Source organism: Papio anubis, chromosome 9 (genome assembly GCF_008728515.1).
Source record: "Papio anubis isolate 15944 chromosome 9, Panubis1.0, whole genome shotgun sequence".
Classification (NCBI taxonomy): Eukaryota; Metazoa; Chordata; class Mammalia; order Primates; family Cercopithecidae; genus Papio; species Papio anubis.
Window position 1 is genome coordinate 105790374 of NC_044984.1, and position 20951 is coordinate 105811324.

At 42.2% G+C, this 20951-nt stretch overlaps 1 protein-coding gene across 20 annotated transcripts in view; it reads right to left on the reverse strand.

Annotated features, from left to right (window-relative positions):
* The window catches only part of ATXN2 (ataxin 2), a 155529-nt gene that overhangs the window by 35950 nt on the left and 98628 nt on the right, over window positions 1-20951 (reverse strand). For 14 of the 20 annotated variants that reach the window (XM_021922948.2, XM_021922950.2, XM_021922947.2 and 11 more), the window contains 4 exons: window positions 8639-8943; window positions 6301-6364; window positions 5288-5440; window positions 4839-4905 (listed from right to left, as the gene is read on the reverse strand). In XM_021922948.2, coding sequence (XP_021778640.2) covers window positions 4839-4905; window positions 5288-5440; window positions 6301-6364; window positions 8639-8943 — 589 coding nt within the window. The remainder of the gene's footprint in view (window positions 1-4838; window positions 4906-5287; window positions 5441-6300; window positions 6365-8638; window positions 8944-20951) is intronic. The other 6 variants (XM_021922943.2, XM_021922939.2, XM_021922934.2 and 3 more) reach the window with 1 other exon arrangement.

Here is a 20951-nt window from a genome sequence, read left to right on the forward strand (position 1 = left end):
CAATCTATGTTTTTAGCAAGCTCTCCCCAAAGGTTTATACTGCACACCAAAATTTGAGTACCATAGCCCTAAAGAAAAAAATGATGTTAAGCATTAAATTAATAATGAATTAGATAAAAGATTAATAGAAAACTTACAATGGGGAGGTGGTGGGATAGGGGAGCAGGGTATTACCACTTCAGCTCTCAATCATTTCATAATTAAAAGTAGGAAAAGATATTGTGTGCCTCCTGACATATGATACAACGCACACAGAACCATTTAGTATTTGTCTCCCCAACCCAAAATGAACTCAGATGTAATCAATGACATCCCAAGAAGAAAACAGAAAAATTGAGAATGCATGACATACCACAGAACAACTGGCTTCTGATACAAAGCAATAAGGGAAAAGGCAGGGGAACTACAAAGAGATACAATAAATGTAATCTATATTCAAAACAAACCAGCTGCAAGAATATATTCTTGACTCAATTAGGGTGATTTGACTATGTGTGGTTACCACTGAATTACTATCTATCTATCTATTATCTATCTACCTATCTATCTGTTTATTTTTCATTTATTTTTATTTTTTGAGATGGAGTCTTGCTCTGTCACCCAGGCTGGAATGCAGTGGTGCCATCTGGGCTCACTGCAAGCTCTGCCTCCCGGGTTCACGCCATTCTCCTGCCTCAGCCTCCCAAGTGGTTGGGACTACAGGCACCCGCCACCAGGCCCAGCTAATTTTTTGTATTTTTAGTAGAGATGGAGTTTCACTGTGTTAGCCAGGATGGTCTTTTTTTTTTTTTTTTTTTTGAGACGGAGTTTTGCTGTTATTGCCCAGGTTGGAGTGCATTGGCTTGATCTCAGCTCACCGCAACGTCTGCCTCCCGGGTTCAAGTGATTCTCCTGCCTCAGCCTCCTGAATAGCTGGGATTACAGGCATGCGCCATCACGCCCAGCTAATTTTTGTATTTTTAGTAGAAACAGGGTTTCTGTATGTTAGTCAGGCTGGTCTCGAACTCCCGACCTCAGGTGATCCACCCGCCTCGGCCTCCCAAAGTGCTGGGATTACAGGCGTGAGCCACCACGCCCGGCCAAATTACTATTTATTTTATAAAATGTGGTAACAGCACTATGGGTACCAAAGAAAAATTCCTGTTTTAAAAAAGATACACATTGAGGATGTAGGAATTAAATGACATGATGTCTGAGATTTGTTTTAAATACTTCAACAAAGGGAAAAAAAAGTACAAAGGAAGTCAGTTAAACAAGTCAGTTAATGGTGCCACCTTGGCTCACGGCAACCTCTGCCTCCCGGGTTCAAGCAATTCTCCTGCCTCAGCCTCCCGAGTAGCTAGGATTACAGATGCATACCACCACGCTAGGCTAATTTTTGTATTTTTAGTAGAGACGGGGTTTCACCATGTTGGCCAGGATGGTCTCAAACTCCTAACTTCATGATCCACCCACCTCGGCCTCCTAACGTGCTGGGATTACAGGCATAAGCCACTGTGCCCACCCTCTGAGTATATCATTTCTATTAAAAAGACAGCACCTCCATAAAGTTAGAATGTGACTCTCCCATCAGAGAGCCAAACTGTCATGCTTGCTCTTACTACAGTAATCTTTTATATTTTAACGACAACAAAAAGTTCCCATTGCATTGTTTTAAGTAATCACTGAAAACAGCTACACCTTCTAGTGATACATGAACACCTTAACATTACATTAAAACGGTAGCAAAAAAAAACAAAAACAAAAACCCACTTTCTTCTCAGAATTTTTACAGGCCCTGAAAATAAGATTAAACTCTATAATCTGATTACATTATTTCAGGCAGAGTTCTTTCAACAGATTCATATGTTCTAAGGCAAAAAAGAAAAAAAATAGCATACTGAGAAAACGAAAATTTTTTTAGTTAACATCCATGAAATCACGCCGAGACGGGTGGATCATGAGGTCAGGAGATCAAGACCATCCTGGCTAACCCAGTGAAACCCCGTCTCTACTAAAAAATACAAAAAAATTAGCCAGGCGTGGTGGCGGGCACCTGTAGTCCCAGCTACGTGGGAGGCTGAGGCAGGAGAATGGTGTGAACCCGGGAGGCGGAGCTTGCAGTGAGCTGAGATCCGGCTACTGCACTCCAGCCTGGGCGATGCAGCAAGACTCTGTCTCCCAAAAAAAAAAAAAAATTCCATGAAATCACAATTACATCAAACATTGAGAAAATCGGCTGGGTGCAGGCACTTTGGGAAGTGGAGCCAAGCTGATAGCTTGAGCCCATGAGTTTGAGACCAGCCTGGGCAACATGGCAAAACCCATCTCTACAAAAAATAGAAAAATTAGCTAGGTGTGGTGGTGTGCACCTGTAGTCCCTGCTATCCAGGGGACTGAGAGGGAAGGATCGCTTGAGCCCAGGAGGTCAAGGCTGCACTGAGCCATGATAGCACCACTGCACTCCAGCCTCAGCAACAAAGCGAGATCCTGTATGCAAAAAAATAAATAAATAAATAATTAAAACACAAACACACACACACACACACACACAAAACACCCAAAAAACACATTGAGGAAATCTTAATTCAGGAAAAATGAAAACTTTATGTCAGAAAGGCAATTACTGGGCACTGAGAAATATGTTTTCTGTATAAATTATTCTACTTTCTGTAGTTTCTCAACTGATAGAAATTAACCATTCTAAATTAACTGATTGGCAAAAACGAAACCCTTTAGCATTTTCCAACATTAAAAGAACTCTTTTTTTTTTTTTGGATGGAGTCTCGCTCTGTCACCCAGGCACGCACCACCACACCCAGCTAATTTTTGTATTTTTTTTTTTTTTTGAGACGGAGTCTCGCTGTGTCGCCCAGGCTGGAGTGCAGTGGCGTGATCTCGGCTCACTGCAAGCTCCGCCTCCCAGGTTTACACCATTCTCCTGCCTCAGCCTCCTGAGTAGCTGGGACTACAGGCGCCCGCCACCGCGCCCGGCTAGTTTTTTGTATTTTTTAGTAGAGACGGGGTTTCACCATGTTAGCCAGGATGGTCTCGATCTCCTGACCTCGTGATCCGCCCGTCTCGGCCTCCCAAAGTGCAGGGATTACAGGCTTGAGCCACCGCGCCCGGCCAATTTTTGTATTTTTAGTACAGACGGGTTTTCACCATGTTGGCCAGGATGGTTTCGTACTCCTGACCTCAACTGATCTGCCCACCTCGGCATCCCAGAGTGTTGGGCTTATAGGTGTGAGCCACCACGCCTGGCCAAAAGATTTCCTTTTAAGAAAAATGGGGGATTTTTTCTATGAAGGCTCTTTAACCACACAAGCACAAAATACTAGTTTATGCAACTAGATTATACAACAACTCCCTCATTTTAATGTAGAAACATCCATCTTTTTTTTTCTTTTTGAGGCAGGGTTTTGCTCTTTCACCCAGGCTGGAGCCCAGTGGTTCAGTCACAGTTCCCTGCAGCCTGGACATTCTGGGTTCAATTGATCCTCCCACCTCAGTCTCCCAAGTAGCTAGGACTCGAGGAACACACCATTACGGCTGGCTAAGATCTCTATTTTTTTTTTTGTAGGGACGGGTTTCTGCCATGTTGCCCAGGCTGGTCTTAAAACTCCCGGGTCATGCGATGTGCCCACCTCAGCCTCTCAAAGTGCTGGAATTACACGCGGAGCCACCAAGCCTGGCCGAAACAACCTTCTAATAGGATTTCAACATTGGTTGAAGTTAGTTGCCCCTCTGCTTCAAAAGAAATTCTAGCTTTGGGGAAATAACCGTAGGTATATATAAAGCAAGGTTAGCAATCTAGTAAATTAATGTAGCGAACCCTCTTCTTCAAATTTAAGTTCAGATTTAAATCAGATTTCAGCTTAAAAAGCCTTGGAATTACTTTTTTTTTTTTTTTTTTTGAGATAGGGTCTCACTAAATTGCCCACATTGCTCTCAAACTCATGGGCTCAAGTCTTCCTCCAGCTGGGATATCAGGCGTGGAGCTACTGTGTCCAGCCAATTAGTCTGTTTTTTTGTTTGTTTGTTTGTTTTGAGATGGAGTCTCACTCTGTTGCCCAGGCTGAAGTGCAGTGGCACGATCTTGGCTCACTGCAACCCCTGCCTCCCAGGTTCAAGAAATTCTTCTACCTCATCCCCGCCTAGCAGCTGGGATTATGGGCAGCGGGCGCCACCGTGTCCAGCTAATTTTTGTATTTTAGTAGAGATGGGGTTTCACCATGCTGGCCAGGCTGGTCTCAAACTCCTGACCTCAGGTGATCCACCTGCCTTGCCTCGGCGCTGGGATTACAGGCATGAGCCACCGCGCCCGGCTAGTATTTATTTTTGAGACGGGGTCTCACTCTGTCGCCCAGGCTGGACGGCAGTGGCGCAGTCACAGCTTACTGCAGCCTCTACTTCCTGGGCTCAAGTGATCTTCTTGCCTTAGTCCCCCAAATAGCGGGGGCTACAGGCGTATGCCATCATGCCCAGCTAATTTTTTTGAATTTTAGTAGAGACAAGGTCTCTGTTGTCCAGGCTGATCTTGAACTCCTGAGCTTAAGCAACCCTCCTACCTTGGCCTCCCAAAATGCTAAAATTACAGGTGTGAGACATCATACCTGGCCTCCAATTACTCTTTTTGAAGAGGATACTATACAATCACAATTGATGGGCATCTCTCCTCTCCTGTTTTTGTTTGTAAAATCCATGTGAATATCTATGTAATGTTGTTCATCAAAAGCCAAAGCATAGCCTCATCAAAAAGTCAGAGCTAAACTACAACTATTTATTCATTATAAACTTAGTTACTCAATTCATGCAGCATGCAAACTACAAGCAAACACAGGCAGGATTATTCTCACCTTTACCTGCTCTATATGTCTTGGCTTGATTCACTGGCATGGGCGTCATAGGTATTGGGTATAAAGGCTTGAGAGAATAAAAAAAAAAATTAACATTAGGCTCCTATGATAATAACAAGGTATTCTGTCGCTCTTAGTTTTATATTGCTAGAGAGCTAGGCATGAGAAGGTTTCCTGATTTTCTCTATTAGTCATTTAAAAATTAGATCATACCCACAGCTAAAAGGAACAAACCCCAAACTAAAGTAAATCTAAACCATCTTTTTCACAGAAAACATTCTCAGATTTAGGTCCTTATACTTAATATCACGTTGAATCTCTGCATGCCTCTCTGTTTCAAATGGCTATGCATAACCATCACACCCTCAAGTCACTGAAAACCTAAGAGTGCTTGGTGTCAGATACAAACAATTAGGGAGGCTAAGTGAACATCAAATTCTATGACTTACTTGCACGCCTGGGCTCACTGGGACTGGATACATCATATTTGGTGCAAAACAAACAGGCTGAGTATAAACTGGAGTTGGCTGTTGATGACCCACCATAGATGGGCTAGGTTGTGCTTGAGGCCGAGGTGAAGTTGGGGTAGTAGAAGGCTTTGGCTACAAAAACAACAATAAATTCAATTATTTCAAGGTAATAAATGAACTATTATTGCAATTTAAAGACTGATTTTCCCAATCTGTCTAATTTTACTTGCTTTAACTATTTCCCTTTTATTGAAAACAAAAACATAGCACATCAATTTTCACATTTCAATAAAAGAAAAAACGTTTCAGTAGAAACTTAAAACTTTGCCAATTAAAAAATATTAAAAACAGTGGCAGTGATTTTTAAGAAACTGGTGGAAGTGTTTTTAAAAATCAAAAATAAATATACCTTATGATCTCAATAGAATAATAATAATAGCAGTCATCTCTTGGTATCTGTGGATTGGTTACAGTACACTACGAAGATACCAAAGTCTTAGAATGCTCAAGTCCCCTATATAAAATTGTGAAGTATTTGCATACAACCTATGCATATCCTCCTATATACTTTACGTCATCTCTAGATTACTTATAATACCTAAAACAAAGTAAATGCTTTACTGTATCATTTTGGAATAAAGACAAGGAAAAGTCTGCATGTGTTCAGTACAGATTATCCTAACTATATTTTTGATCCATGGTTGGTTGAATCCAGGATGCAAAACCCTCAGGTGCAGAGGACATATTTATAAACCTGATAGCAAATTCTGGGTCAGAGAAATTCAAAGATTTGCCCAAGATCACATCTAACTGATGACAAAACAAAGACCTTTTTTTAATGTCTAGAAAGTATTCATTAATGGCCATGTAAGAAAAAGAAAGAAGGTTGTTTTAGCATACTAAAACAAAATTCAGATGACAGGTATGGAAGAAGGACTACTAATTTTTCTTTTTAGGGGACTAAATAACCTCAAAGAAAGTAATAAACCTACCTGAGAGAAGGAACGTGGGTTGAACTCCTTTGCATTAGGATTCAATGTTGATTTCCTAACTTGCCTGAAAAAAAAAAAAAGGCCAGTGAAATCTACATGGACTTTATGTTGTTCTAAAATCTTCCATACCTGACAATTTTAAAAAAACTGCTAGGCCGGGCGCAGTAGCTCAAGCCTGTAATCCCAGCACTTTGGGAGGCTGAGACGGGCGGATCACAAGGTCAGGAGATTGAGACCATCCTGGCTAACACGGTGAAACCCCGTCTCTACTAAAAATACAAAAAACTAGCCAAGCGTGGTGGTGGCGCCTGTAGTCCCAGCTACTTGGGAGGCTGAGGCAGGAGAATGGCGTGAACCCGGGAGCCGGAGCTTGCAGTGAGCCGAGATCGCACCACTGCACTCCAACCTGGGCGACAGGGCGAGACTCCGTCGTCTCAAGAAAAAAAAAGAAACACTGCTAAACATAGATTTAAACTGTTCTCACTAGAAGATCACTAATCCTCTTTATTGAAACATACGCACTTATATTGCCAATTCCTTAAACCCTTAAAGAATATAGTCATAAAAGAACAATTTTTTAAAAATCTGAGTAATATACAACTGCTCCTCTCAAAGGCAATCAAAAAATACTTTATTTTCTCCTTCAGAGTCCCACTCTGTTGCTCAGGCAGCAGTGCAATCTTGGCTCACTGTAACCTCTGCCTCCCCAGTTCAAGCAATTCACCTACCTGAGTCTCCTGAGTAGCTGAGATTACAGGCGACTGCCACCATACCCAGCTAATTTTTTTTTTTTTTTCAGTAGAGATGGGGTTTTACCATCTTGGCCAGGCTGACCTTAAGTGATCTGCCTGAGTCAGCCTCCCAAAGTGCTGGGATTACAGGCGTGAGCCACCACGCCTGGCCAATCAACAAACACTTGAGCTGAAAAGACAGTAGCTACTTATAAAATATCCTTAAAAGCACTTCTTTTTTTTTTTTTTTTTTTTTTATAAGGGACGGGGTCTGGCTTTGTTGCCCAGGCTGGAGTGCAGTGGCGCGATCTCGGCTCACTGCAAGCTCCGCCTCCCAGGTTCAAGCCATTCTCCTGCCTCAGCCTCCAAGTAGCTGGGACTACAGGCACCCGCCACCTCGCCCGGCTAATTTTTTTTTTGTATTTTTAGTAGAGACGGGGTTTCACCGTGTTAGCCAGGATGGTCTCGATCTTCCGACCTCGTGATCCGCCCGCCTCGGCCTCCCAAAGTGCTGGGATTACAGGCGTGAGCCACCGCACCCGGCCTAAAAGCACTTCTTAACATACCAGTATTCTTTTATTATTATTACTTTTTGAGACGGAGTCTCGCTCTGTCACCCAGGCTGGAGTGCAGTGGCATGATCTCGGCTCACTGCAGCCTCCACCTTCCGGGTTCAAGCAATTCTCCTGCCTCAGCCTCCCGAGTAGCTGGGATTATAGGCACCTACCACCATGACTGGCTAATTTTTGTATTTTTAGTAGAGACAGGGTTTCACCATGTTGTCCAGGCTGGTCTTCAACTCCTAACCTCAAGTAATCTACCTGCTTCGGCCTCCCAGGGTGCTGGGATTATAGGTGTGAGCCACCAGTCAACATACCAATATTCTAGCATGAAGTAATTTTTATGTGAGAAGATATTATCTACATAACATATCTGCAGAAAATCATGGCTCTAAAAAATATTTGCCTCAAATCAAGAATAAGCAGTCCCCAATTTATCAATAAGCTGCATTCCAAAACTTTAGCTTTAACTGGATTGTTTGGTACCCAGAACACCTAAGTCAATGGTAGTTAAGTTCTGAGGTTAGCCCCTGAAAGTCCATTTAACAAATATACGGAATGTGCAGAATTAAGTCTATTTTAACAAATCTAAACATTAACTAAAACACTGTTTCTGATGAAAAATATTTTGAATTCCAAGTAGAAGCATCGCATGCTTCTCTCCTTGACAGTGGCAGTTTTTCATCCTAGCAGCACAGTGAGGGTGACTAATGAGTGGAATCCAGTAAAGATAGGTCTCCTGAACTGACAATTTTTCAACTCCTGTTCATTTACAGAAAAACTTTTCTTAATTTATGCCTTGTTTTTCTAGCCCTGGGGTGCAAAAAAGGGGAAGAACAGAAGAGTAGCACAGGGTGCAATAACCTAATTTACTTAAGATGTCATTTGTTTGGACTAGCTGTTTGTAAACTAAGGGCAATGTATGAAGCAGTCTAAAAGTCCAGATGGATTCTTCACAGTTGGAAGGACCTAAATGCCTTTAAAAAAAAAAAAAAAAAAAAAAAGTTAAATGAGTAACAGGATGGTCTAAGTTCCAGGTTTACTCACTCAGCTGCGTCTTTCTTCTCTTCCTTATCATCTTTCTCTTGTTTACATGCTGGACTGGAAGTCTGAACCCCTTGGGAAGTGACCTCAGGTCCCCTCTTGTGCTCCGTGTTACTAAGTATTGAAGGGGAAATGCTGGGGCTATTCGGCTTGCTGCTGCCACTGGTACAGTTGCTGCTGCTATTTTCAGTGAAAGAATCCTTAGCACTTGGTTCAATTTTGTCTTTGATCAAATCTCTTGATTTTTCTGCCTCTCTATTTTTGTTTAGTAGTTGATCCATAGATTCAGAAGTAGAACTTGGCTGTAACTAAATAAAGGAAACAATTATACTTAAATATCTTAAATAACTTTAATAATCCATTTTTGCCATGAGCACAAGCAAAGTAATATTAACTATATGCATGAAATGTTTTGAATAAGGCTTTTTTCATACTTTAAGAGTAATGTTTTTACTATAAACTAACAATAACAGAATACCTATATAGCACAACCACAGTTACCAAAGCACTCAAATGTCTTAGCCTCTAAAGTTCAGTATTTACTGAATGCCTACCACATGTCAGAAATTGTGCTTGCTGGGTGAGAAAAATATGAAAAAATTTCTATCCTCCTATACTTGTCATCTAAATAAGATCAGACACTTCACAACAAAATGAGTAAATGCTAAGAGATTCTATAGAAAAAACAACCTATAAAAAAGAAAGGTTTCTTAATGGAAGTTTCAGCTAGTCGAAGGTGTGAAAGAAGTTTAGGAGAGGTGTTTGGGATGGAGAACAGTCTAAGTAAAAGGAAGAATATGTTTAAAAATCCAAAGAAAAGAGAGAAGATGGCTCTATCACATAAAAGAATAGCACCAATGGGGGCTGGGCGCGGTGGCTCATGCCTGTAATCCCAGCACTTTGGGAGGCTGAGGCAGGCAGATCACGAGGTCAGGAGATCGAGACCATCCTGGCTAACGGGGTGAAACCCCGTCTCTACTAAAAATACAAAAATTAGCCGGGCATGGTGGCGGACGCCTGTAGTCCCAGCTACTCGGGAGGCTGAGGTAGGAGAATGGTGTGAGCACGGGAGGCAGAGCTTGCAGTGAGCCGAGATCACGCCACTGCACTCCAGACTGGGTGACAGAACGAGACTCCGTCTCAAAAAAAAAAAAAAAAGTAAAAGGATAGCACCAATGACCCAGGCACAGTGGCTCATCACTGTAATTCCAGCACTTTGGGAGGCTGAGGCAAGCAGACTGCTTGAGCTCAGGAGTTCAAGACCAGCCTGAGCAACATAGTGATACCCTGTTCTCATTAAAAAATAATAATGATAATAAAATAAAATAAATAACAAAAATAAAGAAGTAAAGCAAAGCACCAATGGCTGGACCAAGGGTGGGACACACATGTACAAGTGAGTCAGAAAATGATAGACTTGCCAAAAGGAATATGACAATAAAGGAACTTAAAAGCTATGTTCAGGACTGTGTGCAGTGGCTAACACCTATAATCCTAGCATTTTGGGAAGCCACGGCGGGTGGAAACACTTGAGGTCAGGAGTTTCAGACCAGCCTGGCCAACATGGTGAAACTCTTGTCTCTACTAAAGATAAAAAAAAAAATTAGCCAGGCATGGTGGCGCACACGTGTAAATCCCAGCTACTTGAGAGGCTGACGTATGAGAATCGCTTGAACCCGGGAGGCGGAGGTTGCAGTGAGCCAAGATCACACCACTGCACTCCAGCCTGGGTGACAGAGCAAGACTCCATCTAAAAATTAAAAAAAAAAAAAAATTAAAAATTAAAAAGCTATGTTTTTAATTTTATGTTTTTAATTTAAGTATGGCTTTTAATTCTCAAGGCAAATGGGAAGTCAATGAGGAATTTTAAGTAGGGTAGAGTACTGGGCAGATTTATAGTTCAGAAAGATTAACACAGCAGCTTTGTGCGAAATGAACTGGAGGGAAGCAAATTAGGATGTGGAGGTACCATCATGGAGGCTGGACTAACAACTGGGCCTAGTGGGCTTGGAAGGTCATAAGTAGATGAATTCAGAATGAGACCTGACTACATATTGGTCAGTTAGACATTCTAAACCCCTAAGTAAAAAAAGAGACAGCAGGGGAGAGGAGACAGAGCGTGGTGGCCAAACAGAACCCTCCAGTGATCATCCCCCACAAGGAGCACCAAATTGAACAACTATCCACACAAGAAAGCACCTTCATAAGAACCAAAAATTAGGTAAGCGATCACAGTACCTGGTTTTGACATCCTATCAAGGAAAAAGGCACTGAGGAAGATAAGGAAGATGGTCTTGAACTGCCCCCGCAACACCCCTGCCATTCCCCCAAAATGCAGTGTGGGGTGGAGAAAGAATCTGTGTGCTCGCGGGACAGAGAGAGAAATGACTGGGATTTTGCAATGAAACTCAGTGCTGCCCTGTCATAGTGGAAAGCAGCACAGGACAGAATTCAGCCAGCACCCACAGAGGGAGTATTTAGATCAGCCCTAGTCAGAGGGGAATTGTCCATCCCAGTGATGAGAATCTGAATTTCGGGCTGGGCGCTGTGGCCTGTAATCCCAGCACTTTGGAAAGCCGAGGCGGACGGATCACCTGAGGTCAGGAGTTTGAGACCAGCTTGACCAACATGGAGAAACCTCATCTCTACTAAAAAACAAAAAAATTAGCCCGGGGTGGTAGCACATGCCTATAATCCCAGCTACTCGGAAGGCTGAGGCAGGAGAATTGTTTGAACCCAGGAGGTGGAGGCTGTGGTGAGCTGAGATCGCGTCATCGCACTCCAGCCTGGGCAATAAGAGCGAAACTCTGCCAAAAAAAACAAAGAATCTGAATTTTGGTAAGCCCCACCACTATGAGTAAAGGGCTCTGGGGTCTTAAATAAACTTGAAAGGCAGTCTAGACCACAAGGACCGCTATTCCTGGACAAGTCATGGTACTGTGCTGGGCTCAAAGCCAGTGGACTTGGGGTACATGTGACCCACTGAGACACCAGCTAGGGTGGCCAAGGGAGTGCTTGTGCCAGCCCTCCCCCAACTCCAGGTACCAGAGCTCACAGCTCTTAGCTCTGAGAGGAGAGGGAAGTGTAGGGAGGACTTTGTCTAGAAATGTGGATACTAGTTCAGCCACAGTAAAATAAAGCACCAAGCATAGTTCTGAAGCCTCGACTCTAGGCCATAGCTCCCCGATGACATTTCTAGACATATCCTGGGCCACAAGGGAACCCATTGCCTTGAAGGAAGATACCTAGTCCTGGTAGGATTCACCACCAGCTGACTAAAGAGCCCTTGTGCCTTGAATAAAAAACAAGGTGCCATGTCATATTGTGCCAGCTTCAGATATGACCCAGCACATTCCCAGCTGTGGTGGCCATGGGGAGACACACCTGCTTGAGGTGAGAGAAGAGTAAAAAGGACTTTATCTTGCAAGTGGGTGCCCACTCAGCCCCAGTAAAATAAAGCAGATTCCTAAAGCTCCCGATCCCAGGCCCTGGCTCCTGGGCGGCATTTCTAGATGCACCCTGGGCCAGAAGGGAACCTGCTGCACTGAAAGTAAAGACCCAGTCCTTGCAGGATTCTTCACCTGCTGACTAAAGCACCCTTGGGCCTTGAATTAACAACAGCAGTGGCCAGAAAATAGCTGCCATAGGCCTTGGGAGAGACCCAGTACAGTTCCAGTGATGGTGGCCAACGCAGTGCTTGTGTCATCCTTCCCCCAACTCCAGGCAGCTCAGCACAAAGAGAGACTCCATTTGTTTGGAGAAATGTAAGGGAAGAGGACAAGAGACTGCCTGGTAATACAGGGAATTCTCCCAGATCTTCCCCAAGACTACCAAGGTGATACCTCTACAGAGTCACAGTATTACTAGGCCTGGGGTGCCCTCTAATGCATGTATGGCTGCAGTGAACGAAGACTTAGATGACAACACTTAATTCCCTTTGAATATCTGAAAAACCTTCTCAAGAAGAATGGGGGCCAGACACAGTGGCTCACGCCTGTAATCCCAGCACTTTGGGAGGCCGAGGTGGGCAGATCACGAGGTTAGGAGTTCGAGACCAGCCTAACCAACATGGTGAAACTCTGTCTCTACTAAAAATACAAAAATTAGCCAGGCGTGATGGCACGTGCCTGTAACCCCAGCTTCTAAGGAGGCTGAGGCAGGAGAATCACTTGAACCCAGGAGGCGGATGTTGCGGTGAGCAAAGATTGTGCTCTGCACGCCAGCCTGGGCGACAGAGTGAGACACTGTCTCAAAAAAAGAAAAAAAAATGGGTACAAACAAAACCAGACTACAAAGAATAGAATACCCAGCTCTTCAATGACCAGACACTGATGAACATCCACAAGCAACAAGGCCATTCACGAAAACATGACCCCACCAAATGAACTAAAAATAAAGGGCATCAGTGACCAATTCCCAAGTGGTAAGAAATATGTGAACTTTCTGACAGAATTCAAACTGGATGCTTTAAGAAAGTTCAACGAAATCCAAGATAATACAGAGAACAAATTCAGAATCCTGTAAATTTAAAAAACAGACTGCAATAGTTATTAATAAAAAGAATCAACCAGAAATCCCAAAGTGGAAAAATTCAATTGACAAACTGAAAAATGCATCAGAGTCTCTCAATAGCAGAAATGTATCAAGCAGAAGAAAACATTAGTGAGCTTGAATTCAGGCTATTTGAAAATAAACAACCAAGCTGAGCGTGATGACTCACGCTTATAATCCTAGCACTTTGGGAGGCCAAGGCAGGAGGATCACCCTAAGGTCAGGAGTTCAAGACCAGCCTGGCAAACATGGCAAAACCCCGTCTCTACTAAAAATACAAAAAGTAGCTGGGCATGGTAGCACATGCCTGTAATCCCAGCTACTCAGGAGGCTGAGGCAGGAGAATTGCTTGAACCTGGGAGTCAGAGGTTGTAGTGAGCCAAGATGGCACTGCTGAGATGGCACCACTATACTCCAGCCTGGTGACAGAGCATGACTGTCTCAAAAAAAAAAAAAAAAAAGTTCTTCAATCTGAAAGAAAAGGATGTTAACAAGCAATAAGAAATCACCCGAAGGTGCAAAAACTGACTGGTAACAATAAGTACACAGAAAAATACAGAATATTGTAACACTGTAATTGTATATAAACTACTATTCATATTTTAAGCAGGAAGAATAAAAGATGAACCTTTCAAAAATAAGAACTACAATTTTTTTTTTCTGAGATGGAGTCTCGCTCTGTCGCCCGGGCTGGAGGGAAGTGGTGCAATCTCGGCTCACTGCAACCTCTGCCTCCCGGGTTCAAGCAATTCTCCTGCCTCAGCCTCCTGAGTAGCTAGGATTACAGGTGCATGTAAACCACACCTGGCTAATTTTCGTATTTTTAGTAGAGATGGGGTTTCGCCATGTTGGTCAGTTGGTCTGGCTGGTCTCAAACTCCTGAGCTTGTGATCCACCCGCCTCAGCCTTTCAAAGTGCTGAGATTATAGTTGTGAGTCACTACGCCTGGGTTTTTTTTTTTTTTTTTAAAAGACAGTCTTGCTCTGTCGCCCAGAGTGGAGTGCAGTGGTGCACTCTCGGCTCACTGCAACTTCTGCCTCCTGGGTTCAAGTGATTCTCCTGCCTCAGCCTCCTAAGTAGCTGGGATTATAGGCACCCGCCACCATGCCCAGCTAATTTTTCTATTTTTAGTAGAGAGGGGGTTTTGCCATATTGGCCAGGCTGGTCTCGAACTCCTGACCTTAGGTGATCTGCCCACCTCAGCCTCCCAAAGTGCTGGGATTACATGTGTGAGCCACTGCCCATGGCCTGTAACTACAGTTTTTTTAAGACATAGTATAATAAATGTATAAATAAAAACAACAAAAGTTAAAAAGCGGACAGATTAAGTTGAAGTGCAGAGTTTTTATTAGTTTTCTCTTTGCTTGCTTGTTTTTGGTTTAAACCAGTTGTCACTGGTTTAAAATAATGCGTTATAAAATGTTATTTGCAACCCTCATGGTGATCTTTTTTTTTCTTTTTGAGACAGAGTCTCGCTCTGTCGCCTAGACTGGGGTGCAGTGGCACAATCTTGGCTCACTGCAACCTCCGCCTCCCGGGTTCAAGCAATTCTCCTGCCTCAGTCTCCTGAGTAGTTGGGATTACAGGCGTGCACCACCACACCTGGCTAATTTTTGTATTTTTAGTAGAGACAGGGTTTCCCCATGTTAGCCAGGCTGGTCTCAAACTCCTGACCTCTTGATCCACCCACCTCGGCCTCCCAAAGTGCTGGGATTACAGTTGTGAGCCACCGCACCTGGCTGTCATGGTGATCTTAAATCAAAAACACCAACAACAGATACACAAAAAATATAAAGCAGGAAATTAAAACATACCACCAGAGAAAATCACTTTCAAAACAAGGAAGGGAGGGAGGGGAAAAAAGGAGGGAAGAGGAAGTAAAAAAGAAGGGTGAAAGGAGGAAGTAGGATTACAAAACAACCAGATAGTAAGTTGTAGTAGTTGAGTCCTTACTCATCAGTAACAACATTGAATGTAAATTGACTAAACTCTCCAATCAAAGGACATACAGTGGTTAAATGGATTTTTAAAAAAAGGCTGGGTGCGGTGGCTCACGCCTGTAATCCCAGGACTTTGGGTGGCAGAGGCAGGCGGATCACCTGAGGTTAGGAGTTCAAGAACAGCCTGGCCAACATAATGAAACCCCACCTCTATTGAAAATACAAAAAAGTTAGCTGGGCGTGGTGGCAGGCGCCTGTAATCCCAGCTACTTGGGGAGGCTGAGGCAGGAGAATCGCTTGAACCCAGGAGGCGAAGGTTGCAGTGAGCCGAGATCGCGCCATTGCCCTCCAGCCTGGGCAACAGCAAGTCTGTCTCCAAAAAAAAAAAAAAAAGAAACCCAATGATCCATTGCCTACAAGAAACACACTTTACCTATGAAATCACGCATAGACTAAAATGGAAGAGTTGGAAAAAGATATTCCATGCAAATGGAAACCAGAAAAGAGCAGGAGTAGCTATGCTTAGATAAAATAGACTTCAAGACAAAGTCTACAAAAAAAGACAAAGAAGATCATTGTATAATGATAAAGGGATCAATTCAGCAAGAGATTATAACAAGTATAAATATATATGCAACCAATACTGGAGCATCCAGATATATAAAGCAAATATTACTAGAGCAAAAAAGAGAAACAGACCTCAGTAACGGTCAGAAACTTCAACACTCCACTCTCAGCACTGGAAAAATCATTCAGACAGAAAATCAACAAAGAAACATTAGACCTAATTTGCTTTATAGATCAAATAGGCCCAATACATATTTACAGAACACCGTGTCCAACAGCTATAGAATACACATTCTTCTCCTCAACATATGGATCATTCTCAAAGATAAACCACATATTAAGCCACAAAACAAGTCTAAAGATTTGACCTGGCACAGCGGCTCATGTCTGTAATCCTAGCACCTTGGGAGGCCAAAATGGGTAGACTGTTTGAACTCAGGAGTTCGAGACAACCCTGGGACACATGGCAATGTCCCATCTCTACAAAAAAAAAAATCCAAACATATCAGCCATGTGTGGTGGCACGTGCCTGTAGTCCCAGCTATTTGGAAGGCTAAGGTGGGAGGACTGCTTGAGCCAAGAAGATGTAGGTTGCAGGTGAGCCAAGATCGTGACATGTACTTCAGCCTGGGTAACTGAGGGAGACTCTGTTACAAACAAACAAATAAAAATTTTAAAAAGTTGAAATCATATCAACTATCTTCTCCGATCACAATAAAATAACACTAGATAGGCCAGGCACGGTGGCTCATGCCTGTAATTCCAGTACTTTGGGAGGCCAAGGTGGGTGGATCACCTGAGGTCAGGAGTTCGAGACCACCCTGACCAACATGGTGCAATCCCCTCTCTACTAAAAATACAAAAAAAATTAGCCGGGAGTGGTGGTACACGCCTGTAATCCCAGCGACAAGGATGGTTCAACATATGCAAATCAATAAACTTGGTACATCTTAACAGAATAAAAGACAAAGACCAAAAAATATATATATTATTTATATTATATATGACATAAATATATATAAATATATATTATGATATAAATATATAATTTATATCACATAAAAAGCAACATCCCCTTTATGATTAAAACCCTCAGCTGGGTGTGGTGGCTCACGCCTGTAATCCCAGCACTTTGGGAGGCTAAGACGGGCAGATCATGAGGTCAGGAGATCAAGACCATCCTGGCTAACAGGGTGAAACCCCATCTCTACTAAAAATACAAAAAATTAGCCAGGCACGTTGGAGGGCACCTGTAGTCCCAGCTACTCAGGAGGCTGAGGCAGGAGAACGGAGTGAACCCAGGGGGCAGAGCTTGTAGTAAGCCGAGATTATGTCACTGCACTCCAGCTGGGTGACAGAGCGAGATTCTGCCTCAAAAACAAAAACAAAAACAAAAAAACCCTCAAAGAACTGGGTATAGAAGAAATATGCCTCAACAAAATAAAAGCCATATATAACAGACCCGTAACTAGTACCATACTGAATAGGGAAAAACTAAATGGCTTTCCTCTAAGATCTGGAGGAAGAGAAGGATGCCCACTTTCACCATTGTTATTCAACATAATACTGGAAGTCCTAACTAGAGCAATCAGACAAAAGAAATAAAAAGCATCCATACTGGAATGGAATAAGTCAAATTATCCTTGTTTGCCGATAATATGACCTTACATTTGGAAAAACATAGACTCCAAAAAAGAAAAACCTATTATAACTGACAAATTCAGTAAAGTTGCAGGATATAAAAATCAACATACAAAAATGAGGAGCATTTTTATATTTAACAGCAAACAATCTGAAAAAAATTTTTAAAGCAGTCCCATTTACAATAGCTACAAATATAATAAAATACCTAGGAATAAACTTAACCAAATGAGTAAAAGATCTCTACAATGAAAACTTTAAAACATTGAAATTGAAGATGACACAGAGAAAACATGGAGATTCCATGTTTATGGATTAGAAGAATTAATATTGCTAAAACGTTCACAATACTCAAAGCAATCTACAGATTCAGTGCAATCCCATCAAAATACCAATGACATTCCTCACAGAAGTAGAAAAAATAATTCCAAAATGTGCAGGGAACCACAAAAGACACAGAATAGCAAAAGCCATACTGAGCAAAATGAACAAAACTGGAGGAATCATTATCTGACTTCAAATTATTACAACGAAAATGGCATGGTACTGGCATAAAAAAAGATACACAGATCAATGGAACAGAATAGAGAACTCAGAAATAAATCCATACGTCTAAGTGAACTCATTTCCCACAAAGACGCCATGAACATACACTGGGGAAAGGACAGTCTCTTCAATAAATGGTGCTGGGAAAACTGGATATCCACATGCAGAAGAATGAAATTAGACCCCTGCGTCCCACCATATTAAAAAAAATCAAATCAAAATGGATTAAAGATTTAAATCTAAGACCTCAAACTATGAAACTACTAAAAGAAAACATTAAACTCCCAGAGACATTGCTCTGGGCAAAGATTTCTTGAGGAATACCCCAAAAGTATAGACAACCAAAGCAAAGATGGACAAATGGGATCACATCAAGTTAAAAAGCTTCTGCACAGCAAAAGAAACCATCAACAAAGTGAAGAGACAACCCACAGAATGGGAGAAAACATTTGCAAACTACTTATCTGACAAGGGATTAATAACCAGAATATAAAAGGCGCTCAAGCAACTCAATAGGGAAAATTTTAATAACTCAATTAAAAATGGGCAAAAGACCTGAATAGACATTTCTCAAAAGAAGACATACAGGCCGGGCGCAGTGTCTCACGCCTGTAATCCCAGCACTTTGGGAGGCTGAGGCAGGTAAATCACCTGAGGTTAGGAGTTCGAGACCAGCCTGGCCAACATGGAGAAACCCTGTCTCTACTAAAAATACAAAAATTAGGCGGGCATGGTGTTGGGAGGCAGGAGAATTTCTTGAACCCGGGAGGTGGAGGGTGCAGTGAGCCACGATCACACCATTGCGTTCCAGCCTGGTCAACAAAGGGCAACAAAGTGAGACTCCGTCTCAAAAAAAAAAAAAAAGGAAGACATACAAGGCCAGGTACAGTGGCTCACACCTATAATTTTAGCATTTTGGGAGGCAAAGGTGGGAGGATTGCTTGAGCCCGGTAGTTCGAGACCAGCCTGGGCCAAAGAGCAAGACCTCATCATTATTTATGAATGGCAAACAGGTATATGAAAGGTATTCAACACTACTGATTACCAGAAAAATGGAAATTAAAACTACAACAAGATATCATCTCACCCCGGTTAAAATGGCTTTTATCCAAAAGACAGGCAATAATGAATGCTGGTGAGGATGTAGATAAAGGGGAACCTTCACACACTGTTGGTAGACATGTAAATTGGTACAACCACTATGGAGAACAGTATGGAAATTCATCAAAAAACCAAAAATAGAGCTACCATATGATCCGGCAATTGCACTACCAGGTATATACTCAGAAAGGAAATCAGTTTATTGAAGGAATATCTGCACTCCCATGTTTACTACAGCACTATATACATAACAGCCAAGATTTAGAATCAATCTCTGTGTCCGTCAATAGACAAATGGAGAAAGAAAATGTGGTATATATACATAATAGATTACCATTCAGCCACAAAAAAGAATGAGATCCTGTCATTTGCAACAATGTAGATGGCACTGGAGGACATTATGTTAAGTAAAATAAGCCAGGGACAGAAAGATAAACTTTGCCTATTCTTACTCATTTGCGGGCACTAAAAAAACAATTGAACACATGGAGATAGCAGAATGGTTACCAGAAGCTGGGAAGGGTAGTGGGGAGGGGGAGGGAAATGAGGTGATTAGTGGGTACAAAGAAAATTTAGAAAGAATGAATAAGAACTCTGCAGGACTCGAGGTAGAAATGAAAAAGATATTACAATGATTTAAAAGATTTTTAAAGGCTGGGCGCGATGGCTCATGCCTGTAATGCCAGCACTTTGGAAGGCTGTGGCGGCTGGATCACAAGGTCAAGAGATCGAGAACATTCCAGTCTACACAGTGAAACCCCATCTCTACTAAAAATACAAAACTTAGCTGGGCATGGTGGCACATGCCTGTAGTCCCAGCTACTCAGGAGGCTGAGGCAGGAGAATCACCTGAACCCTGGAGGCGGAGGCTGCAGTGAGCCGAGATTGCGCCACTGCACTCCAGCCTGGTGACAGAGTGAGACTCCGTCTAAAACAAATAAATAAAATAATTTTAAAATTTAAAAAGTTAAATAAAGAATGAGTAAGATCTAGTATTTGACAGCAAAGCAGGGTGACTACAGTCAGCATTAATTTGTTGTACTTTTTAGAATAACTGAGGGAGTACAATTGCAACGTTCATTACACAAAGAAATGATGAATGATGATGGTGATGGATACTCCATTTACCCTAATGTGATTATTACACATTGTATGCCTTTATCAAAATATCTCACAGACCCCATGAATAATATGTCTACTATGTACCCATAAAACTATAAAAATAAAAACCTTTAAAGTAGACTGCAAAACCAAGGACCATCAAAAAGAACAGAAGACGAAGATATTAGCGAAATAAGTGATGAGGTTTTTAAGTTTGCAGACCAGAAAAAATAAATGCTATCACTGGCTGAAGATGATTTAACATGGCATCCTCTAAAAAAGAAAGAAAACAGGAATGGCTGAAGAAAAGGGGGAGCAAGTACAAGCAACAAAAACAGAACCCAAGCCACAGGTTAGGACAATGGACCTAAGCCACAGCCCCAGGTGGTGAGAAGCAAACTAAAGAGAAACCTACACAGCCAAAAAGGTTGCCTGAAAATTGGAGAGAGCCAAGATACCTCTTCAGCCTCAGCACAGGCAAATAAATTTCAATGGTTTCATTACCAAGGCTCTTGGTGTCATGGCAAACAGCATTATGCAACTCAGGCCCATCTCAAGCTTTACTGCATAGCTAAAGAGACAAGTGGCTGAGGGCAAATGTTGACAGGGCATTTATGTGGGCACACTGGCAATTTAAGTCACGATGTAGGGACTTACTGCTTAAACTTTCATTTGTTCACAAAAATCTTCAGTAGAGGCTATCCACATAATAGACCAACTACATATATATTGCCAAGGACTTTGGAGTTTAATTATCATAAGGATCCTTGAGTGAAGGCAAAAATTAGACTTTTGGTGTTGCTTTTTCTTATAATGTCAAACACATCTGCAGTTCTTCCTATGGGTTGGACTTTTTTTTTTTTTTCAGA